The sequence below is a fragment of the Pollicipes pollicipes genome, unplaced genomic scaffold (genome assembly GCF_011947565.3).
Source record: "Pollicipes pollicipes isolate AB1234 unplaced genomic scaffold, Ppol_2.1 Scaffold_1600;HRSCAF=1878_pilon_pilon_pilon, whole genome shotgun sequence".
Lineage (NCBI taxonomy): Eukaryota > Metazoa > Arthropoda > Thecostraca > Pollicipedomorpha > Pollicipedidae > Pollicipes > Pollicipes pollicipes.
In genome coordinates this window covers 9794437-9818956 of record NW_023595962.1, presented here as the reverse complement: position 1 = coordinate 9818956, position 24520 = coordinate 9794437, and the positions used below count along the sequence as shown (strand labels likewise).

General features: G+C 52.4%; 2 protein-coding genes across 2 annotated transcripts; one reads left to right on the top strand and one right to left on the bottom strand.

Annotated features, from left to right (window-relative positions):
• Positions 1 to 2163: 2163 nt before the first annotated feature.
• Positions 2164 to 10736, bottom strand: LOC119093658 (F-box/LRR-repeat protein 2). Its single transcript, XM_037216649.1, has 8 exons — positions 10732 to 10736; positions 10530 to 10617; positions 9455 to 9575; positions 7548 to 7736; positions 5998 to 6858; positions 4853 to 5033; positions 3348 to 3478; positions 2164 to 2372 (listed from the first exon to the last, which is right to left on the bottom strand). The coding sequence occupies exons 1-8, from the start codon at positions 10734 to 10736 to the stop codon at positions 2323 to 2325; spliced, it is 1626 nt and encodes a 541-aa protein (XP_037072544.1). The 3' UTR covers positions 2164 to 2322.
• Positions 10737 to 18131: 7395 nt separating this feature from the next.
• On the top strand, positions 18132 to 23392 carry LOC119094460 (prefoldin subunit 1). The gene is made up of 4 exons (XM_037217520.1): positions 18132 to 18306; positions 20443 to 20565; positions 20803 to 20931; positions 22422 to 23392. Exons 1-4 carry the CDS (start codon positions 18265 to 18267, stop codon positions 22512 to 22514), a joined length of 387 nt encoding a protein of 128 aa, XP_037073415.1. The 5' UTR covers positions 18132 to 18264; the 3' UTR covers positions 22515 to 23392.
• The last annotated feature ends 1128 nt before the right edge of the window (positions 23393 to 24520 follow it).

Here is a 24520-nt window from a genome sequence, read left to right as displayed (position 1 = left end):
ATCTCGAGAGCGAAACTGGTTGGCCGGAATAACTCGTCTGCAAACGTGGTGCGCCATGCGAGTGTAGCTTTGCCATTGCCAGCGTCACGCGCGTGACGGCGCAGAATGTACCCGCACCCTGTACACGGCCAGGTGCGGTACGTGCGGTACGTGCGTGCGGTAGCTCAGCGCACGCCATTGCCGCGTCACGCGCGTGACGGCGCAGAATGTACCCGCACCCTGTACACGGCCAGGTGCGGTACGTGCTCCAGGCCACCGGCGGAGAGGCAGAACGCAGAGTTCATTGTGTTCAAATTATGCATTTTCGTTCGGGCTTCTTTGAATCTTGAGCTGGGAGACCCCCAGTTATCGTGAAATTCCGCCGTTGTCTGACATTTTTTCGCCGGTGAAAGGTGTATACATCATTCTCAGCTAAGACTTGATGATGATGATGATGATTTGGGGTTTTAGGGCGCATCGACTGCTGAAGGCCATGCAGCGCCCATCTCAGCTAAGACTTGACACTTGGACAATGCACTATTGCATTAACACTTGGATAATACATTATTCAGCCTTACCTCACCTGGCCAGTGGATCTCACTCTCAGTGAACTCTCAAAAGGTTACTGCTGCGGTGATGCCCATTTTGTCACCGTCTGGACCACTTCAATCACCCGGGGGGAAAATGGCACCCGGGACCAACCGCCCCGCCGTGTGAGAATCCGGGATCCGCCCCTGGGTCGCGTCAACCAGCCGCACTTTCGCATTCTCGCTAGCTGGTGGCAATCGAAGACTCCGAACCGTATCCATTTTAACTATCCAGCTACGAGAAATGACTCCCGAGTCAGCAATAATGCAGAAAACTTTGGCAACACCCCGGTACTAGTGGTTAGACTGATGCGTTATGGTACTCATAAGAAACGATTTGATCGTAATATTTGCAGCTGGAAATGACTGATCGGTGCTACCGACTTGAACGATATTCAAACCCAACTTTGTCCTCACATCTGTTCATGATCAATAACAAAACGAGTGGCAACTTACCTCACCGTGGTAAGGTGGGGACGGGCTGGCCACCACAGAATGAGAACGCATCGAGCTACCGCACGATATGTCATTTATACAGGGCGGATGAGCTGCTAAACCACTACGCATGTGGTGCATTTGGGCGTACCTACCAATGAATGCACTGAGGCTGCTGTGGTACAGACTACAGACCCCAGTAACTTTGGCGCAGACTGGACCGTTTCCGTGATTTCATCACCCCATACGACATTCAAGTAGCTTGGTGTCCAGTTACAAGATGGCTACGCTCTTACCGGCGTTTGTCATGAGAAAGTATGCTGCAGCGTTTGGCAAGGGTGAATGGTGATGGTAATGTGTTACTTTTCGATGCGGGGCTTCAAGTCGATAATCGTTTATTCAAATGTATCAAATGAAGCGCTTAAAAACTGCGAACGCACACGAAGCCATCAAACTCCGAAGCAAAGTACCTACCACTAGAAGATGGCCGGATGTCACTCAGGACAGAAACCCGGTCCGTTGGTAGATGCTCCACAAACAACACGATGCAGTACAAGGACGTAACTCTATGACCCAGCCCATGGCGTGGAATGGCAGAGCGTGGCCACAGCAAACGCTCCTTTCGTGTTACCTACATACCAACGACACACTGGCATCGCTTCGATTATGGACACTGGCTTCATGTCTATAATCGAAAATACACATAAAATAAAATAAAAAATCACTGCTTGAGTTTCCCGCCGCGATGCACGAGTGCAAGTAAGCACTCTGAGTTGGCACCTTCTCCAGCACAGCAATGACAAATGTTATCAACGTCGTCACCATACGCTACGGTAGCCGCGTGCGTGTGACCAAAAGGTGGCCCGCAGACCAGCACAGGCGACAGCAGACCAGCACAGGCGACAGCAGACCAGCACAGGCGACAGCAGACCAGTCTGCGAACGGCCCGGTGACACGAGCGTCCGGACCAAACACCGGCCGGCCACGGGCTCACCCGCCAACCGGGGGCGGCCCAGTGCAAACGCTCCACCGGCGGCCGGCTGGGACGCAGTCAGACCTCGCCAACGAGCCGCCAGTCAGCAACTGACCGCCGCACAGCTCCGGATGCACAGACACGCTGCTCAACACGCCTCTCCCCCGCCAGCTGCCCCTGGCAGCACATGGCTGCAGCACGCACCGACACAGCACGGCCGTGCCGCACGAGCTGGCGGCAGCGCGGGCAGCACGCACGTGGCGCTGCGCGGCGGCGTGCGTTGGTCGGCCGGTGACAGGCGGGGGCGGCGCACCGGGCTGCGGTCATGGACGCTCCCTCCGTGCGGGGTCACCTCAGCCGGAGCGGGCCGGATCGTGGGCGGCGCACATCCTTCAGATCTGCCGCCGAAGCGGGGCGTGACGTCAGCCACTCAATACACAAGCCAGCTGGCTCGCACACGCACACGCGCGCGCGCGCACGTACGTACACACACACACACACATGCGCGCACACGCGCGCACGCACGCGCGCACGCACGCACGCACGCACGCACACACACACACACACACACACACACACACGCACGCACGCACGCACGCACGCACGCACGCACGCACGCACGCACGCACGCACGCACGCACGCACGCACGCACGCACGCACGCACGCACGCACGCACGCACGCACGCACGCACGCACGCACACACACACACACACACACACACACACACACACACACGGTGAGCAGCTGCCAGTCGATTCATGTTAGGTTCACAAGTAAATAAAAGCTTCATGCTATTGGCAGTTCACGTCTCGAAGAGGGCACGCCCTCCTGGGCGATAGCGATCATGCGATTCTGCATAATTTTAGACCTGTGCGAATCGAAATGTTCACTTCCGATTTAGATTGTCTGGAAGCATCACATCAAGAGTTTCGAAGTCAGGCCGATAGGTTTTTAGGAGCGTTTGGTATTCGAAGTCCATTCCCACATGTCACTCATTGAAGAGCTATGTAAGCTCACCAACAGATCGGCAGCGTAGCTCCGAACTATGGCACGCGAAGAGAAGAGACTCAAGACAGCAGAGATCGAACACGACCCAGCGCTCTCACTGCTGCCGAAACAGTTCTCGCACGGAGTTCTCGCACGGGTACGGGTTGAGATTGCCGAGATGAAGATATCGTCTAATGCATTTGCTTGCAAAGGAGGATGAGTACTCCGTTGTCTTGGTGCACCGCCGATAGCTCGCCCTCTCGCAATGCCAGCTGACGATCAACAGCCGGGCTGGCACAGTGCGCAACTCTAGCGTAGAAGAGAAACGCCCAGCTCACCCCTCCGTCTACACCGAGCAGAGCAGCCCGTGCGACGTCCACCTACCCCAGACTTCGAGTGTGACGTCGCGGTCCAGGGTCAGCTGGCGCGTCAGTCTGTTGATCAGGGACCTGGTGCGGGTCACATCATTGACTCGCCACCCGAGCAGGGTCAGCGAGGGACAGCCGAGCACCAGCCTGTAACAGACGGCACAGCACGGGTTGCAGCAGACCGCCAGCATACAGTCGAGCACGGTGCAGCCCACGCCCAGCCCCCCAATGCAGACGGGTCTTTCGTGCAGGAAATCATACGCACGGGGGCGTCCTCGCCAACAAACTACAGTGGGAGATAGCGCACGTTACACCTGGAGCGCTAGCCTGCAGTGAAGCGCACACGGACCATGGGCGGGATATCCGACAGCATCGAGCGGTTGCCACTGCTCCGCCTCGAGCCTTGGCCACGCACAGCCGTGACCACTACGCGCAACAGGGTCAACAGCACACACCATATGGCAGTACCCAACAGTAGCGACAACGCTGTTTTACAATTTCCGATTCACTTGTTGCTCAGATGGTCTACAAGGTGCCACGCACGTCATTCCTTCCGTCACTGCGCCACCCGTCGTCAACCTGCCATCTGGCGACGCTGCTATCAGTAGTACTTCTCAGTCCGCCTTTAGGGAACTCCCGACGAACCGTGACCGTAAACCGTGGACTTGTGACGGCACATTGGGCCGGCCGTTGCCACAAAACGTTGTGTGCCGCGGTGCGTGATGCGTCCCAAGAAAGGCTTACTAGTACTAACATACCTTACGTGCAGGGATGCAATTCCCTACAAAGTTGCCGGGGCCCCGGCCTCCCCCGCGAAACGGGCCGAATTCTGGGAGAAACACACCTTGGGGGCGGCTTTGGAGGCAGGTTTAGCCATCTTCCTCTCAGGTTTAGGCAGGTTCAGGTCAGGAGGCAGGTTTAGCCTCTTCCTCAGACACACTCTATTTTGCGAAACGACATTGCTGCCTGCAGTTATGCCCAGCAAAACCGCCGCAGCACACTCCGAGACCGCCGTCGCTGCAGCAGCGGCTGCTGCCACCCGCTGCACGCGCTCCCAACGACACCGATGACGTGGTAGGGGCCCGGCGTGACGTCACAGCCCCGTCTGAGCTGGCTAGTCCGGGACCCGTTGCTGACCACGAAACCACGTCATATGCCTGGGAGCAGCACGCACCGGCGCGGTTCCGTGGCATGTTCGGCTCCAGAGGGGCAGACCGTGTGGGAGACTGGCATAGACCGCGGCAGGACGGTGCCCACGAGGGCAGAGACGGCGGGGACAGTCCAGGTCGTCACAGCGCGTTTCATTGATGGTAGAATACTTAACTGATCTTGACAACGAGAAGCACATTCAGTAGTAACACATAAAACCTGTCCGAGTTTGGGTCACTTACGGAATGTCCGCTACAGCACAAATTTATCAACAGCGTCTCATGATGTCCAGTCCATGTAAAATGCTTCGATCTGGGATGATTTTGACCTCATGCCCTTGTCCTTTGACCTTGTCCCACAGAGGTTACTCACCGTGCGACACCAGCTGCGGAACAACTGCGGCAGCAGAACAAGTTGAGCTCTCTCAGACGGGGGCTGTGCAGCTCGTCCAGAACGGCGTCCGTCGCCGACTCCAGCTGGGACAGGTCGAGCATGCGCAGCTCCTTCAGCCGGGACAGGCACCTCAGACCGTCTTCTGTCACCCTGCCACACACTGAGGCGAACAAGAAGTCACCCGGCGTTCCACGCAACACGCGCGTCGGGCGGCCGCTCGACACAAGTGACACGACGATCTGACACGACGAACTGACACGACGATCTGACACGACGAACTGACACGACGCACACTGACAGTCAGCTGCAGCTGAACCACGGATGCCGTGGCCCATACGGGTGTGCGCAGCTTCGTTGCGGTCCCGATACACGGCGGCCGCGATCGCTTCCTTGCGTCAGGGACACGACAAAGACAGGCTTCTCCAATAGCGTCACTTCCGTCTCGCTGGCGCAGGGCTCAGGGATTTGAGCGGTGCGGAGAATGAGCCCTGTGACCCGACTCTACCGCCGGTCGACCCGAGGCTTGGATCTGCGCTTCCTTTTGGGAGAACTGCGCCGCCAGTCGTTGCCCCTGGCCTGACCTTGACCCTACAAACCACAGTACACGACGCGTGGAACGCTTTTAACACAGGGCGTTTTGCGTAGCATTACCTGACATCACCTCCGTTCAGCAATCACTGTGGGGCTTTCAGTCGCACTTTCCGTGCTGCACACCATTGCTTTAAAATATGTCCTAGTTTAAATACGTTAGCGTTAGCATAGGTTATGTAAGTCAGTTTTAATAGGTTAGTTTACTTCTAGAGGTGTGCTGGGCATTGTAAGCGTGCCGTGCATTGGGACTGGCCGGTCCACGTCTGTCTGGGACCTCAGCTGGCGACAGTGTCGTCCGGGAACACGGGCAGTTCGGCGCATATTTGTAGGTCTGATGGTTAGAACCATTACGCGTCCTGATCTCGAACACGCCAACACGAATGCTTGGGTTGTAAATAGCTTACTAGCGTTGATGGCAGATCTCCATGCCCTGCAATGAAACACCATGTACATCGCACCCCGGCGGCAAATGTACAGTCCAGGGTACATACCCGGAGTGAACGCTGAAACCGCCGCATACAAAGCACACTCACATTCCAGCTTGAGCGTGTGCAGGCCTGGCAGCAGGTCGGGCAGCTCCTGCAGTGCCGCGTCGGTCACCGCATGGGAGCGGGATACGTCGAGGTATCGCAGGGAGGGTAGGCCGGCCGGCGGCAGGCAGAGCTCCAGCGGAGGCTGAAGCACCACGGCCGACAGCCACTCCAGCTGACGGCAGCCGGCCAGCACCGCCGCCAGGTCTGCCGCCTGCAAGCTCTTCATGCGCGTCACGTCCAGCTTCCGCAGCTTGGGACAGCGGACCAGCTGACGCAGGCAGGTCGACGATAGGTCCTCACATCCCGCCACACTCAGCCGCTCCAGCTGCGGGCAGCCGGCCAGGCCTGCCGCCAGGTCCTCCGCGTCAAGCTCACTCAGAAACAAGACGCTCAGCTCCCGCAGCTGAGGACAGCGGGTCAACTGACGCAGGCACGTCGACTTCAGCCCCTCGCACCAGGCCACGTCCAGCTCCTCCAGCTGCGGACAGCTGTCCAGTACCACCGCCAGGTCCGCCGAACGCAGCCCCTCCACGCCCGACACGTCCAGCTGTCGCAGCCCGGGGCAGCGGGTCAGCTGGCGCAGGCAGGCCGACTGCAGCTCCTCACACCCGTCCACGTTCAGCGACTCCAGCGACGCGGGCAGGAGCGAGAACGCCGTGCCGCGCACCTCGCTGTTCACCGCCTCCAGCCGCCGCAGGGCGGGCAGGTGGCGCAGCAGGGCCGCTACGCACCCGTCCGTGCACGTGTGCGGCAGCCGGACTTCCTCCAGCTGAGAGCACCTGGTGCCCAGACTCCTCATGATTTTGGGGTTGATCTCGAAGGATCTCAAGTCGATATGTGTCAGCTGTTTGGGCAGCTGGGCTGCAAGGATACGCTGCGTAAGCTTCACAACGCGCTACAAAGCTCATCAGTCTGCCTTGCGTTCGCTCCCAAAACGTCCCCAATGACAAGGTGACAAGGACTAACGCAACAAGATCATAATTTCACCAATGACGACGAATTCCAATTCTATCAACAGACGACACATTTATGCAGGTCTGTCACTTGTCGGTGGGCTACCGAGTGGACACGCCGTTGGCGTCAGGCGAGACGCGACTGTTTGGAAGGAACAACAGGGAATACACCGCACTGGCAGGAGCACCTGAACGCCATGGCACTGGACGTACATCACTAACTGTACACTGCGCGATTTACCACATAAATCGACGGACGTGTGCCTATGGTGTTGGCATGACATGACTTGCGGTCGGACGTCGTACACGACCAGCCAAGCACGCGTGCATAGGAAAAGGTTACTAACTACGACGCAGGTATCTCCGCACGCTGGAATCTGCTTGAGGGACGCGATGCCGCGCGCGCTGCTGCTTGGTTGCACGGCAGCACCATCACCACTGCAAACCGACGCATTTCCACCAGGCCACACTGTGTAATACCCTGACACTAGCGTCAAGCCGAGTCCGCTGGACTGTTTCAAAGCCTGGACGGGAGCCTTGACTGGGCTGCTTGACGCCGCTTGGCCGGGGGCTGTCAGGACATCGCCGCACACTCACAGACAACGCGCGCTGTCAGCATCAAGTTGGGACTGGGGTAGTTGGTGCTGAGCCGACGCAGGGAGCGCGTGCGGCGCAGCAGCCGCTCCAGGCTCGCGCCGCTGCCATGCCGCATGTCGTCCTCGGTCAGGTGCAGCTGCTGCAGGCGGCTCAAGATGTCGTCCACTGCCTGGCGCCAGCGGCGCGACACTGCCGGCACCGACAGAGCACACTACAGCGGACCGCGGCGGCGCGACACTGCCGGCACCAACAGAGCACACTACAGCGGGCCGCAGCGGCGCGACACTGCCGGCACCGACAGAGCACACTACAGCGGACCGCGGCGGCGCGACGTTGCCGGCACCGACAGAGCACACTACGGCGGACCGCGGCGGCGCGACGCCGCCGGCACCGACAGAGCACACTACGGCGGACCGCGGCGGCGCGACGCCGCCGGCACCGACAGAGCACACTACGGCGGACCGCGGCGGCGCGACGCTGCCGGCACCGACAGAGCACACTACGGCGGACCGCGGCGGCGCGACGCCGCCGGCACCGACAGAGCACACTACGGCGGACCGCGGCGGCGCGACGCTGCCGGCACCGACAGAGCACACTACGGCGGACCGCGGCGGCGCGACGCCGCCGGCACCGACAGAGCACACTACGGCGGACCGCGGCGGCGCGACGCTGCCGGCACCGACAGAGCACACTACGGCGGACCGCGGCGGCGCGACGCTGCCGGCACCGACAGAGCACACTACGGCGGACCGCGGCGGCGCGACGCTGCCGGTACCGACAGAGCACACTACGGCGGACCGCGGCGGCGCGACGCTGCCGGCACCGACAGAGCACACTACGGCGGACCGCGGCGGCGCGACGTTGCCGGCACCGACAGAGCACACTACGGCGGACCGCAGCGGCGCCACACTGCCGGCACCGACAGAGCACACTACGGCGGACCGCGGCGGCGCGACGCTGCCGGCACCGACAGAGCACACTACGGCGGACCGCGGCGGCGCGGCGCTGCCGGCACCGACAGAGCACACTACGGCGGACCGCGGCGGCGCGACGCTGCCGGCACCGACAGAGCACACTACGGCGGGCCGCAGCGGTACACAGGACGAGCACGTGTGACGGGTGCTCAGCCGTGACGGCTCGGCGCGCTGAAGGGATGCCGTCTGGCCGACAGTCGCATGTGCATGGCTGCCCTATGTTCCAGTAAATAAAACTTAAAATAGGCATTTTAGTACCAGCAAAATGCAACGCGCAAATCGATACATTGGGATCGCTGCAAGTCAGCTACACAAAATGTCAGCTTGGATCTTCATATGAACAGCGTTTTGAAGTGACGGACGTCTAGAAATAGCTAACCAGTTATCGCTTTCCGTACTGAAGCCCGGAAGTTCGTTCCTTTCTCGCCCTACACTCGGCGCCGATCACAAAAACCTTTCGGTTTAGCTGTCGGTTTCGGGCAGTTCCTGACGCTTCCCCGGATCGGGTATTAAGGTGTGCGAGCCTGAATGATTGATTGTCTTGGCATCCTTTTATTATCATACTTTACACACATCTGCAACATTTCCGTGTTAATTGCGCCTTGGGTTAAAATCTGGGACAAAACTGATGTAACTGAGCCTTGTTTGGGCCTTGTTATGAAGTATAACTGGTCAACACCGACGAAACCTGAAACATCTTGCGTCATACTTGCCAATCATCTTCACGGTTACCGTCCAGTTTTAACACTTCCGTTCAAGAACACCGTGCGAAAAAATTGGCAAGGAAACCGAACCACAGCCGGTAACCCAGCACTGCGGAGGATGGCTACACTGAAGACGATGGCAACGGATAACCAGACCGGAAAAAACAGCAACTTACGAAGAGCGTGCAGGCACGCGACGACTACCACCTTGCGCTGCCACTGAACATACCTGGGGCCAGTCCCAGCAGTTGTAGCGGACGCAGGTTGGCGAGAATGCGATGCAGTAGTTCGGTGGGCAAATCATCAAACACGTTCTGTCCACCGCCGGCTGTTGCCCTTGACCTCTGAACCTGGGCGATGGATGGTGTGGCATTTGAGGTTTATGGGTTTATCGCGGCCCGAGATGAAGATGATGAACTTCTGCACGCGCGAGTGTTGATGCCACAGGGTCACAACTGTGAAGACACGCACGTGCTGCCTTTGCTAGGACAAGTGAGCACCGCCCGCAAGAGGAAACATCCCAAAGACGACTTGCGGGGCAATCGAAGTTCAGGCCATTCACTGAGCTGGACGACTTCGCCTTAGAAACGGACTGGTACCACCGACTTTAAACAGCCACGGACAGCCCAAGAAGCCTGAAAATGCACGGCCCCCGCGTTCCTCAACACGTACGTCTATGAATATAGATCACCGCGAATTCTGTTAGCTGCGTCCCAGTTATTATTATCCGACCAGCCTGGGGATCGGCTTCGATAACGTGGTCTCCCTGTACGCGCCGAGCAACAAGCTCACGGCATTCTAATCAGCTCGGTCACGTACGGCAATGACGAGAGATACAGTGTTCAACGGCGGACCGTGGCCTCGTCACCGTCCGGCGTGCGGTAAAAGCCATCGTGTTGGCGACTACGCAGGATGCGTGCCCCCCCTGGAGCCGACACGCACGGGAGCGTCAGTGTGCGACCGTCACAAATGTCACAGAATGTGGCGATGCGCAGCCGTGGACGACGCAGCATGCGCAGAGGCTTCAGTGACAGGCATATTTGACGAAAGCGCATTACTCAGAGCAGAGATGCACAGTAAAACCTCACATTTCATCCACAGAGCCCAAGACCCCACGCCGAAACGGTCTGGCGTATCAGTCTCTCCCCGTGAAGCGCGGCGGAGGCGCACTATGACGCTGTGCGAGTCCGTGCCGCTCAGGGCCCTCAGGCTCCGATCGCTTCATCGCCATGGCGCAGAACTGGCGGAGCTGAGCCGCTCCCCAGTCATTCCACACACACACGAGTAGGGCCGGCAACACCCACCTGCTGGTTACCCGGCCGCGCGCGTCGTGGTCGGAGTCGCTTCGCCGGCCGCGCGGCCGCCTGCTTGGCGCGCGGCTCGCAAGTCGGCCTAGAGTGACGTCATACCGCGTCAGGTGAGGTCGTCACACGCAGGCCATGTCAGTCAGCTTGAGGTGACGTCACGTCGTAGCATGGGCATTGGGAAGTCGCGTTAAAACCGTACACCATATTTCGGGGTGCAGTGAGCATTAATGGTTGGCTCTTTTGTTTCGCGTAAAATAGCGTGATGTAGCACATAGCATGTACCAAAATCAAATAACTCAAACATCTTGAATTGGCTCATCATCTTTAATGTCTTAAGTGAGATTATGTCTGTTCTTAGCAGCACCCGAACATTCATAGATTGTCGCAAGGAAGTGGAGGCAACTAGCACGTAGCGAACGAAAGCAACAGACAGAATCTGGTGCCCCTCTGGTACCTTGCTGTTCGTATCACATGCAGTAAAATCCACAACAGAAGACCTGCAGGTGGCAAAATCACACAGCCTTATATCGGCACAGGGTAAACTGAACTCACGGGCTGGCGGCCGGCGCACTGGGCGTGGCCGCTTGGTCATCCGAGGTCACTGGGCCAACGTTGGGCTGCGTGCGGCCGCCAGAGGTGGCGCCTCTGGTGGCAACTCTACGACGCCGTTCCTCCGCCTGCTGGCCGCGCGCTTCCCCCTTGTTGTGGACGCTGTCAGCATCCTCACCGATCTGCTCCATCGTGTCCTGGGGCCGTAGGTCAGTTCATGTCAGGTTGGATTCAGCATGATGATTTAGTTGTATGAACTGCACTGGAAATATTTCCCTCCGACAAGTGGGTCCTAGCAGGTGAACATGCGAGATACCCATTCGGTGTTATTCCTCAATATGCTAACGTCGCCATTGTGGTTGCACGACACCCTAAACTGCTGAGGCTATTCAATGGCCGCACAGATATTTTTGCATTCCTTTTGCATCAAGCGGTTCGCATCACAGTGGTATTTGAGTTTGTAGTACTTTGTTATCCAGGCTACCTAATCTGCACCTGTTACCGGTTTGTGCGCGAAGAGAACCCATTGCAAATGCACGCTTTTACAGTCAGACATGTTTCTTGAAAGTGGACCGGATGCCAACTACATATTTCAATAAGAGGATCACAACCGCTAACTTGCTCTTCTTTGCCTTATTATGTTAATGAAAGGTGCACTTTCCCGCACATATGTTGCGTGGTCATCAGCATCCCGTTTTGGTTACCAACGATTTCTGGTTGGCCACAGACCATCCTGGCCTCAGCTGAGGCGTTCTCACCCAGCGCAGAACCAGGGGGGTCATCCAATACGGTCATGTCCCAGATCTTACTGAAAACCGGTACTATCTGATGCATAAAATCCACACGACTTAATACCAGGTCAGGCCAGGTCATGACTATGGGTCTTAAGGTATTCCCCGACACGTTTTCATAACTGGAGTTGACATTGATACGTTCTTTGCGCCCTAGCACCCATCAAAATACACGGAATATTATGATGGTGCATGTCTTAGCGATTGCGAAGATTCGCAAAAACCGAAAATCCAGCTACGGCACTTGAAAAAGCGACCTAGCGACATAGGTTAAAGGTCATCCTTTGAGCAACGCATGTGTTCTTCCCAGCTATTTTTGTCTAGCAGAAAATACCTTTCGTACATTGTCCCTCCAGATGGCACGAGGGTCTAAAAAGTCTTCGCCTGGCACAACACATGGCAATTTTCACTAATTTCGACTTCTATATCACCGCGTTGGGCGCTTGCCTACCTGGAGTCACCCTGCTCCAATGCATGGTTAACTGTCCAGGTATCTTTACAAATTGGACTACCATGCACAAAGTTTTCGGATTGTAAAGCCTTCTGAATACTTGCACCAAGCCATGCTGCTGACGCAGGCTAAATTCATCCAACGAGCTAGGGCTGGGGCCACCACACCACCCGTTCAAAGATCGACAACCGGCAAAAAAACACCAATACAAAACACGTCAGGTTCTACCCGAGGTGTATGGATACCCGATGCCCGCTCGTGAAAACAGAAGATAATTTGAACCATTCTCCATTCCCCAATGACTTTAAACTTGTCCCCGGTTTTCCCCAGGCGTCCGAGCGGCTCGCCCACTGTCGCTGAATAGCTGATGCATGGACATTGGTCAGTTGCCCTACTGCAGTTGGAACAAAAGTTTCCCTACTCCAGTTAGAATAAACTGGTGATGCCTATGAGTGCCAGAAATTGTCTTAATTAGCAAATCGTGTGGCGAATGTCTCGGCTATAGCCACGCCCTCTGATTTTTATGACACAGAACCAGGCACCGGTGATGGTTTTCTGTGTGCAAACGACGCAATATCCCCGGCTTAGAGAATGTGACCCATGGCACAGCCGATTAGGCCCTCTTGGTTCACATTTCGCTTCCCCGTCCCTTAATGCATTCGCATGCCGTTTTGGCATGAGAAGGAAAGAAAAAGACTATTCAGCGAGCGTTCCTAAATCTGTGAAGGAGCGAGACTAGCAGCGCTCGGATTCCCAAACGGCCGAGGCACACCCGCACCAAACTTTGGCTATGTAAACACTTGCATAACCGACCTTTAGATATGTAATTGTATGCAGCTCGTAAGGTCGCCGGCGTATAGCAGGTCAAAGTCAGGTCATCGCAGTCGGGGAAGGCAGCTCCTGGGAAATTGTTCGATTGATACAACAACGGATGCTTGGCATGGCCATACAACTTTGAGATGGTGTCTTAACCAATTTGACGATTGTAATTATGACCCAAATTGATTGCATTGACCTCAGGTCAGGTATGAAGTCCAGTTAGGGCGCCACATGATGTTTGATGTCAACAGGTCCTGAGACTACAAATCATCACCACGGTCAAATCAAGGTAACAACCAAACCGCTTTGCTACCGGATAACTCGCATTACAGAGTAGTTTAGACGCCGATTTCGCATCCCTGGATCACAAGAACTCCGAAAGATTATTTACTTAGCGTTCATGATAGTCAGTGGGGGTCAGTGATCTGAAATGGCCTTGACCGCCCTTTTGCTTTCAGGGGTGTGCCGCGTAGGGTAGTACTTGGCACCAATTATGCATTCAAAATCAAACTGACTTCAATGGCTTTGGGCATTTGTACCTGCTAAACGTGAAGTAAACGACCTGTTATTGACACCAGTGACCTTTTGGTTAGATGAGGTGTCTAGGTTAAGGATGGTTGCCTTAGGAGGTCCGAGGACGCTTCGGACACTGATCTGGAGGTTGACCTTATTTGACCCCACGGTTACGACATAGGTATATCAAAACTGGCACGACCGATTTTGTATACTCATTCCTGTCCAGTCAGTTTGGTGCTCTTAGCCCTCTTATTTTTTGAGATATCAGGGGTCACAATGACCGCCCGAGGGCGTCGTAATCGGTCACCAGGGCCAGGTAGTATCGTACCGCGCCTCCATTAGAGAAATCTCTTACTTTTCACACAAGGGAAAATCACCGCATCAGCTTGACCAAAAGTTTTATAAACACGCACATACTGAAAAACACGTGCTCAAAGAAATTTTTCGGCAAAATCGCACGACATCCATAGCACCATCAAACGCAACTGATGTCATCTCTCCCTTAAACAACCGCAGATGTTTCTTTAGGTTTGTCCCTTTGGGTCGGGCATTTATCATGATGATGAGTTACTTTCTTTTGCCGGACGCCGTTGCAAAACCGTCGGCACATTCAACTAAATTCACAAACTGCGTAGCGGTCTGCGGACACCTTTTCCACGTTTTTCCGAGGAATACGGATCAAATCTTGCGTATATTTCTTTGGGCCGCAGCACTCAAAACGTATCCCACATTGAGGCAAGCCGTAAAAACACCTCTAACATCTTTTGAAACCCGCTGGGCGCGCAGGACTGATATTGTGGTCGATCACTCTGATTTGTGGTACTCCAACGAGTATCACATCTGCGCAGCCCACTAGGCAACTGATCCAACGTCAAATGCTTGTGCCCAGGCTGCCCCCAGACCCGCTGAAGCCGACGCATGCGCGTCCCACAACGGTCCAACACTGGAAGCCTAGCATGCGGACAGCTGGGGTCAGCTGGGGTCGCTCGCGACCAGCGGCCGAAGCCCGTTGCCGGCGCTGCATTGTTGCACTGCAGGATCAACCGGACTTGACTTCGTAACCTTCATGTCTTTTTATATTTTGACAAGTGCTACGGTGGTCAGCACATATCAGCTTTACGTCCAACTTTACGAACAGCCTCCGGCTCTCGGGCTGCGTACACCGTGACGAGTAAGTCAGGCAAAGCTGATACTGTGATTATTAATCCAGTAAGCTGATACGAGTAAGTCAGGCAAAGCTGACACAAAGCTGTGATTGGTGGATTTCACGCTCAGGTTAACTCCTGGTACCAATTTGGACAATTTGAGTGATGACAATGTACTGGAGCCGCATGCCAGCAGACAAAGGTCGCATTTGGATGCCTCCGAATGTCACAAATGAGTGAAAAGCGCCCTGTTTTGAACCGTGGTCAAGGGCACTTATTTAGACACTCGCACCCGCGGATGTTATTTTTGTTTTGGAAGGATAAGGTGAGGTATAAAATAGTACCTGCATACTAAAAAGGTCAAATCGTACTTAATGTGAAATTCAAACGACGGCCTTTAGCCCGGGTCGCAAGGTCACTTCTCCAGGTTCACCGAGGCGCATTTTTCAAATGCATTGCACGAAACTTCGCAACTCCGAAAATATACACGCTGATGATATTGCGTGCGGTTTAATGGATACTAAGGAGCTAAAAACGTACCGGTGTCAACTCCAGATACGAAAACGCCTCGCGTCTCACCTCGTAACATAGACTAGAGGGAGCTGGAACTGTACCAGATGAACTCTGCACCTGAGATAACCCCCCCCCCCTCTCGTGCTACCAATTTTGCGTGAAATCTGAGTCATGACAGTGTCAGCCGTGCTACGCCGGCTGTCGGAATACACCAGCTGATGCAGGTATAGTGTGCATGGCGTTCATTACACGAAAAGGCATAAAGAGGTTTGTGTTTGTGTTTTGTGTTTGTGTTTGTGTTTGTGATTTGCATCACTTCCTCCAGTCTGCCATAATGCCCCCACAACTAATTAGCACACCCTAGGAACTGAAAGAAAAACATTGAAAAGACTTGGCAGATGGGGCAAGGCACGACCAGGCGGAATCGGGCGTGACTGAACAGGAACGGGTGAGAATGAGTGCGTCGGCGTGGGACCGCGTGGGACCGGGTGAATCTTAATGAACCTAGACAAGACAGGACGTGACAAGACGGGGCCCCGAAAGGATTGTGTCTTGTTCCGTCCGATCCGTCCGATCCGTCCGTCCGATCCGATCCGTCCGATCTCGTCCCACCCTGTCACGTCCAGTTCCCTCCATTTGCGTCCAGTCCGTCTGATACCGTCCTGCCGCGTACTGTTCCGCCCAGTCCCGCACGATACCGCAAGTTCCACCCCGTCCCTTCTGTCCCATCTTGTCCCATCTGGTTTTGTCTGGTCCAATTGGCCCATTTTTCCCATACAGTTCCATATGGGTATGATTTGATGATGCCAGACCCTGTCCAGTCATACCTGGTCCTGCTTGGTTCAGTCTGGCCCTATCTGGTATCATGTGGTCCATCCACTCTGTTACATTTTTTCCTTGTAAAAAGTGCAGCCCATAGATGACATCAAGTGACTTCCATGCATTAGAAGTGCTGCTGATTTGACATAACGTGTTTTCAGTTGCAGAATACACAAGTCAGTTTCCTTCACCTAAACTGTTATGCAGTGCAATAAAATCATCAGTTTGGTGACCAACTGCACCTTTTGGAAGGAGAAAATTGCCATACTTCATACAGCTTGCTCAATCTTATGGGATGAATGTGGCAGGCACCAGTCAATATACCCTTTCCCACTGCTAGCTGCCAACCACTCCAGGGTAGATTGACAGGAAAGCGAGAATGAGACTCAAACACTGGTCATAAAAAATGTAAGCATAGCATTCAGGATAACATACTGCATGTGCTTTGAAGGGATGGCAATTGAATCAACTCACTGAAATGGTACCTAGGTAGGTAGAGGAATGAACAAGGATCACAAAAAGCTGGATGTGTTACACATCTGCACTTATACAAAAAATTCAAAATATCAGAATGCATGCCACCATCTTGGCTGCACATTTCAAATCAGAAGTAAAAGGTCCTTGAAATATAGAAGGGTTTACCATAATTATTAATTACAGGAAGCTTTATCAAAGCAAAATGTCTGCTTAATTCACTTCATTCTATACCTTTCATGCTCTTTCAATTTTTGCTGACGTTTGTGTTTAAAATATTTCTTAAGGTTGATCTGTTTCAAATGCTCTGAATCAAGCAACTTGACCTGCTACAGTGATTCCAGGACTAATGTGTCACTGGCTGCTAGCATTGTCAACTTTGGATGCAGAATGTCTGATTTACAGATTACCTAGTGTTAGGTGGTTAGGTGCATATACTTAACCGAAGAAAGCTTGATGAAGGGCTGCTTTACATCACATTACACATACCGTGTATCAGTGACATATCCTCACTTTATCACATGTATGCTTCAAGTTTGAAACCCACAGATTGTCCACAGAGTTGTCACTGATTTTGATGCAGATAGTTATTGTTTGGACAGAGTACCTGTGTTCGTGTGCATATCATAATACAAAAGATCACCATCACGCATGCTTATGGAACGCAGCCTCTATCAGGAATGTACGACGGCAGTAAATAAATTGGTGTCATGTTGCAGTAGAAATTCTAAGCAAAAACGTCACCAAAATTCGCTTTTAAAGCAAAATACCTTGAAGATTTCACAACTCGGCCTGGCACGAGCAAGGTGCAAACGCCCGCCAGATACAGCACACCGATGCCATCGGCGACCACGTGGATGGCTTTTTACCAGGCTGGAGCCCCAGCTCGGGAATCTTGTGTAAAACATGGTGACCTCGGCCCAGAAAAGAACGATGCTACAAAATAAGGTTCGGAAGAAATACTATATTGCCTGAGCAGGAATCACGAAAATACCCATCCCGAAGATGATTCGAACCGTATACTGCAAGTATCGTGTTCATCGAACATGCCATGTCTGGGCCATAGTAAAAAAGTATGGGGATATCCGTGAAGCTTGCGACATGTTGGCGTTCCTGAAGTTCGATTTCGCTTAATTCACTCTTGGGGTTATTCCTCGCCGAGCTAACCGCACTGAGAAGTAATTGGAAGTATGTTGCCTGTCCCCCCAGGGCAAGGCAACAGATTGTGATTGATTATGATCCAAATTCGCAGGATCTAGAACAAAATTTAAGTGTTTGCCTCCGGTATAAATGTTGGCTACCAGCCTGTTTGAAAGCTTGAGTTTATGTGAGTTAATTTAAGCAAGCATTTACTGCCTTTAAATTTTTGAAATTAATAATGAAGGTTTCTAACAGAGCAGCGACATCGATTTATAATACAGTGGATGCAACTCCATGTGCCTGCCTTTTAGTGCCGCATGCTTGGGCTTGGTCATAATCAACTGTATGACCCGCGTCACATTTGTACGTTTGCGTTGTCGGGAGGGCCCACGCAGATACGTGTGTTGGAGTAAATGCCTGCTCGTTCGATCGCTCTTGACTCGTTATTCTTGCCGGATATAGCGTACTAGGAGATTATCGCTGCATTATACGTTGTTTCTACAAATATCATAAGCATGTCAGGGGCGTCGAGGGAACCGGACATGGAGCTGAAGAAGGTTGGTGGGAGAAGCTGATTGCGTGGTGCCTGCTGAATTGTTGGTATCAGTGGGGTACATTGGGGCGTAGAATTTTCGAGTTAGTCGGTTGACGTGCTCGAGTTTTATAAATTGTTTTATTTGTTAATTGTCGATCACTGTGTTCCTCAGTTAGTTTTTTTCATTGTGTCACCAGTGCAGTAATACTTTGCACTAGCAATCATTAGGCAAAAACAGTACAAGAATTCATCCTGTGGGGTGTCCAGAATTCAAATATGTGTATATATATATATATATATATATGTTTATACATATATGTATATATATATGTTTATACATATATATATATATATATATATATATATATATATTTGCGGTACTAGAATCCTGTCTTACTAGCAGTGCCCACACAATTTTTTAGTTGATATGCTGCCCTTTTCCTGTTAATCCAGAAGCATGGCTCATTTGTCAAGCCTGACATGCTTAGTTGGTGGGTTGACTGCTACCCAGTTTGATGCTGTTCATCTGATTTTAAGCTTGGGGAATGGCCAAAGTCAGTGAACCCCATGATTGTGGCTTTATAATATAAAATATCACATTCCCAACATGCAAGTGCTTGAATATTGAAACACTGGCTGAAGTTGATGTGAATTTTACTGAAGAATTACATGTGGCAGTTGTATTTAAAAACATGGCATATAAATTTGAAGTTTCAAGTCCTAGAGCTCATTGCATGAGAAAAAATGCATTCCAGTTACATTTTTAAAAACCTTGCTCCCCATTAGTTTTCAGTAAAATTCCAGTCTGCTTATAGAAGAAAAGAAAATACTTTTCACTTTTATCATGAATGAAACCTACTCCTTCTTACCAGTTTTCAGGTTCATGCTCGGAAAGCATTTTTGCAACTTGTTGTGGTAGCTTTAAAAATAGTTTATAGGCAGTTGAACTAGCATGCAAAGGTATTCTGTGTTAGGCATTACCTAGCATAGCATTGTTATAATTTGTATCAGTTGACAAGTGAACCATGTTTGAATTTTCAAGAAAACAGATGCTATGGTATTTTATCTGTATGCTGGTTAATGTGATATGTAAAAATTGTGGTTAGTATTTTATTTTAACCAATTTTAAATAATCAATGTTGTCCTTTCTTAGAATTGAATGGTAAAATTTGTATCAAGTATGTTTTGTGAGACTGATATACACATGCATATTTCTTTAATTTATGCACTATTGTGATCATTTATTTGCATGCTTACAGTATTTTCCCACTTAACCACTATCACATTTTTCAATGTGTGAGAGGCTCCAATCCCATGTCTGCTACCATTTGTAGTGATTTGTCTGTATGATTGTTTATTTTAAAGGTCATGAATGGTCATTTGTGCCAGTTATCATATCTGCTTTTCATTATGCTAGGTTTGTGCGCGTCTCAAATAACCATTGCAGTTCATACAGCCCTGGAGTCCAATGACTAGCTAAGGTGTGGGGTGTGGGTAAGATCTTTGTTAAGATGAATGGGAGAATGCAACTGGGGAAGAAAACATGAAAGGGTTTGCCTTTCATAATGCAGGTGGAAGGATGGGAAATAAATTGTGACCACAGGGCCCAGATTCATATGTTGTAGCTGTTGATAATGAAACTTAAAAGTAATCTCCTTTTTTTTAATTCAAAGAAAACCTTTAACCTGTTCTGAATTATTGGGCTTTGGGAGAATAGATGATGGCACCTGGTTGCCCTAAAAGCATGGTGCGGTGCTTGTTGAGACATCAGTCAAAAAGTATGGTGTACAGTTGATATTCCTGCCGAAATCTGGTGCCTGATATCATATTCTCAGACACCTTGTGTTCCAGCATTGTGACTGGGCCAATTGCCCAGTCACAAGTCACAATTGCCTGTCCATTGTGAATGTCTGTACCCCAGTACAATTAACCAGAAGGTATAGTGTGAGTCCAACAACATAGATTCAGGCTAGTCAAAATCCAGGATTGTAAAATTCCTTGAAGTACAAAAACATTTAACAAACATCAGTTTCTAGGCACTGCTCAACATGAACAGCAAAGGTCTCGACATCAGACCACATCAAAGCCATGGGTCTCAACCAGCATGGAAGCTCAGTTGAATGTTGGTGTTACTGACTTACATGTGTTTTGTCATCAGGCATTCATGGAACTGCAGCAGAAGATGCAGAACACCAACCAGTCCATCCGCCTGTCAGACATGCAGATCGAGACTCTGAAGAGGCAGATCATGCATGCTCAGCTGACAGATAAGGAAATTCAGGTAACACCTACAGCCAGTGCCTCAGGACTGCCAGCAGAATTTTCTATGCATTAGGGCTTATTGTTTTATCAGATCAACAAAAATGTTACTAAGGTTGTCTGCATGATCAGAAGTCAGAAGGCTCAGGTTCCTCACCACGAGGTCAGTGACAGAGATGCTACCCCTGGTGCAGATAGTTGACTGGGTGCATGCCAGCCTCTGATACGCTGTGACGTCACGTCGTTTTGTGATCCACAGGCTGTTCCAGATGAGACGCGAGTGTACGACGGTATTGGGCGAATGTTCATCAGGAATGACGTCCAGAGTGTGCGGAAAAACCTCGAGAAAAAGCAAGTGTCGCACAAGGAGAAAATTGCCAAGCTGGAGGTGAGCGGGTGGCAAAATGTCGTCGGCTGTATGCATCGCATGTCTCCATGTTTGGTCGCACCAGATAGTTTTTGCATTAATAGTCGGTGCTTTGTGTTACATATCAAGTTGTTGGATCTAATTCAGCCATAATTACTGTACGATTTGGATTGAGAGGTCGCACACGGCTATGCATTGGTTGGTATGCTGAGGATCCCATTGGTGCCATGCTTGCACAGCAGATACAGGACAAATTATCCGGTCAGCTAAGTTTCATAGTGGGAAAGAGGTGTGAATGGCTTTTTGTGACTTGAGCAGCACTCCCCAATTGTATGGAAGATCACATTAATGCCAAGCGAAAAATGAAAAATAACCTTGGCCATCCAAGAGAAAAGTTGTTCCCTATATAGGAGTTTGTGGTACAATCCGCTGGTGGATTGGTTTTGTCTGCTGTTCTTTGCTTAGACCTCACGAAAATAATACCGCAAAGTTCTTCCCTTGTTTGCCATTTTTTTGGGCCAGTGGGGTGTCAAATATGTGCCATGGTTATTTTAGTTATGAGTCCTACTGCTACCATCAGAATAGACAGAATTCGTCAAAATATTGCATTAACACGAGATTCATCGTGGTTGAGCCACTGTGTTGTTAATCATTGAGTTCTGCTCATTCTAAGAGAAGGCTAGAAATTGGTACATGTGTTTGCTCAGGCGCTCAGGCTCAGATGCTCGGGTTCAGATGCTCAGGTTCAGATGTTCAGGTTCAGATGCTCAGGTTCAGATGCCCAGGCTCAGACACTCAGGTTCAGATGCTCAGGTTCAGATACTCAGGTTCAGACACCCAGGTTCAGTTGCTCAGGCTCAGATGCTCGGGTTCAGATACTCAGATTCAGATGCTCAAGTTCAAATGCTCAGGCTCAGATGCTCGGGTTCAGATACTCAGGTTCAGATGTTCAGGTTCAGATGCTCAGGTTTAGATGCTCAGGCTTAGACGTTCAGGCCTAGAAGCTCAGGTTCAGCTGCTCGGTTGAGATGCTCAGGCTCAGACACTCAGGCTTAGAATCTCAGGTTCAGATGCTCAGGTCCAGATGCTCAGGCTCGGACGCTCAGGCCTAGAAGCTCAGGTTCAGACACTTTCAAGCCGGACCGAATAGCGGATCAGTGCCAATGTGTCTCCTGGAATTTGGCAGGATGGAATGGAATATGCCAACCAGCCAACTTGGCATTTGACGTTGTTTGACCTTATTTGACCCGAAGGTTATGACCCAGGACCCCCATACTTTGCCCTAAGTGAGTTCACGTACAGGTCAACACACCCTGTGAATTTGTTGTCTCCAGTTCTCTTAGTTCCTGAGATCTCGGGAGGGGGGCAAAGTGACCCCCATCCCCACCCGTGCGAAGGGTATCCAACCGTCCACCTGGGCGCGTGTTAAAGCGGCTGTGGAATGGCTTGGTAAAGCTCGATATCACTTCGACTGCTTTGATACACGCTGTCATTAACCATGTGCGTTTCAGAGCAATAAACAGTACCTGGAGAAGAGCCTCAAGGAGTCCGAAAACAACCTGCGGGAATTGATAAAGACGAAGCAAAAGATCAGCGTCAGCTAGGTGTGGTCAATCGTAGGTACTTGTTGTTCCAGTGAGCGGAAATCGACGGTGTTTGGCCAGCACACGTTACTACCTTTCAGCGGCGTAGCTTTCGCCTTGGCCCCTCACGAATGTTGCGTCACATTAGTGCGCGCGTTAGTGTCGTCTTCGGTCAAAATCCATCGATGAGTAGCTCGCGCCAGCTAAATCTCACGAGCCATAGCTCCTTCCGCGCCTTTTTTCCGTTGGAAAAGTCGTTTTCTTTTGTTTAAGCCTTTCCAAACGCGTAATCCAAACGCCTCGTGGTCCTTTTGGCACGGCGTTTCACCACACTAGTAAGTAGCCCATACTGCAACCCGTGGCTAATGGGAGGTGGATGGCTGAGTCGAGAAGACTACCAGCACGTGTTTCTGTTCGATGTGTCCGCCCCGGGGGGCACGGCATGCGTCCTGAGATCAGAATGCCAACTAAAAATGTTATAACCCCACTGATCTTGCTGCCGTTTTTGGATCAGCTAACAGTGCGTTTCCGTCGCGTTTGCCATACACTTTATTCTCACTTTGACCCATATTACTGTGGAACGGATTAATGCAGGTCGGCATGAGGACGCAACAGATGTCTCGATATCGTTTCGCATGTCGTTGCAAGTCTGTTGCACCAGCCAGAAGGCGGTTAGCTCGGGTCGCAGCGGTGCCAGGACTCCGAGGCGCTGTCACGTGTCAGTCTACGCCCCGCTCTGGCGGAACCTGGATGTGGCAGCAGCAGTCAAAAGCTGCGTTTAGATCCAAAGCCCCTAATGCTGGCCTTTTTTGTCGCTGGGTCTGCTGAGTTCTCTGTGCTGATGTTGATCACTAATAAGCCGAGATATCGTTTTCTCAATAAAACCACCAGATGTCGGAGATGGTGTTTATGGAAGCCGTGAGGCGACGAACAATCTTGGTGTTTGCAATGAGTGGATCGGTTGCTGCAGCTCAGTTGGCAGTGTGTACATGTACAAACCACGTGTCGCGCCACGGGTCGGGTTCGAATCTGATTCCCGGCCAACAGTTCAACTCTCTCGCCCTCTGCAGCACTCGGGGTGGGAGATTGAGGCGCTCAATGTCTTGAGATCCTCAAAATCCTCGATTGGCTGTACCAGTGCTTCATCAAATCCCCAACGACTCTGCCGTTGCAAATTCTGGCACCGAGCCCGAGTCGCCTGCGTTTGTCTGGGCGCCTCTTGGCTTTTGTCTGGGTGCCTCTTAGCGTTCTTCTGGGCGCCTCTTGGCGTCTGTCTGGGCGCCTCTTGGCGTTTGTCTGGGTGCCTGTTGGCTTTTATCTGGGTGCCTCTTAGCGTTCTTCCGGGTGCCTCTTGGAGTCTGTCTGGGCGCCTCTCGGCGTTTGGCTGGGCGTCTCTCGGCGTTTGTCCGGGCGCCTCTTGGCGTTTGTCCGGGCGCCCCTTCGCGTTTGTCTGGGCACCTTTTGGCGTTTGTCCGGGCGCCTTTCGGCGTTTGTCTGGGCGCATCTCGGCGTTTGTCTGGGTGTCTCTTGGCTTTCGTCTGGGCGCCTTTCGGCGTTTTTTTCGGGGCGACTCTTGGCGTTTGTCTGGGCGCCGTGGTGTATGTCTGGGCGCCTCTTGGCGTTTGTCTGGGCGCCCGTGGTGTATGTCTGAGCTCCTCTTGGCGTTCGTCTGGGCGCCTCTCGGCGTCTCTCCGGCGCGGACGCCAGCCGCGGGAGTGAAGCCGCGCGGCACCGTTCTTCGACGATTGCGCGCGACGTCTGCGGCGAGCAGCTTCTAGTCCTGCGCGCATGTGTGCTTGGCGTGGGGGGGGGGGGGGCACCAGGTGCACGTGCAGCTGTCTGTCGGCGCAGTCGCGAGCGCCACCGCACCCCGTCACCCACACAAGCATTCATATTCATTGAGCTCGGCGGGTGTGGACACTGCGCTTAGCAGCTGCTCCAAATGAGCAGCGATCTGAAATCAAACGTCCGGAGGAGAGCGGCTCATTCCAGCAGTCGCGTCGCGACGGGACTGTATCAGGGGTCAT

What these genes read in the sequence shown, in the direction of transcription:
- LOC119093658 (XM_037216649.1), bottom strand. An exon ending in GCTGACAGCGCGCGTTGTCT is followed by an intron (nt 6,859 to 7,547) that starts GTGAGTGTGCGG and finishes GTATCCTTGCAG; the next exon opens with CCCAGCTGCCCAAACAGCTG. An exon ending in TCCGCAGCTGGTGTCGCACG is followed by an intron (nt 3,479 to 4,852) that starts GTGAGTAACCTC and finishes CGTCTGTTACAG; the next exon opens with GCTGGTGCTCGGCTGTCCCT.
- LOC119094460 (XM_037217520.1), top strand. Translation starts at nt 18,265, where the DNA reads ATGTCAGGGGCGTCGAGGGAACCGGACATGGAGCTGAAGAAG. An exon ending in TGACAGATAAGGAAATTCAG is followed by an intron (nt 20,566 to 20,802) that starts GTAACACCTACA and finishes TGTGATCCACAG; the next exon opens with GCTGTTCCAGATGAGACGCG. An exon ending in AGAAAATTGCCAAGCTGGAG is followed by an intron (nt 20,932 to 22,421) that starts GTGAGCGGGTGG and finishes TGTGCGTTTCAG; the next exon opens with AGCAATAAACAGTACCTGGA.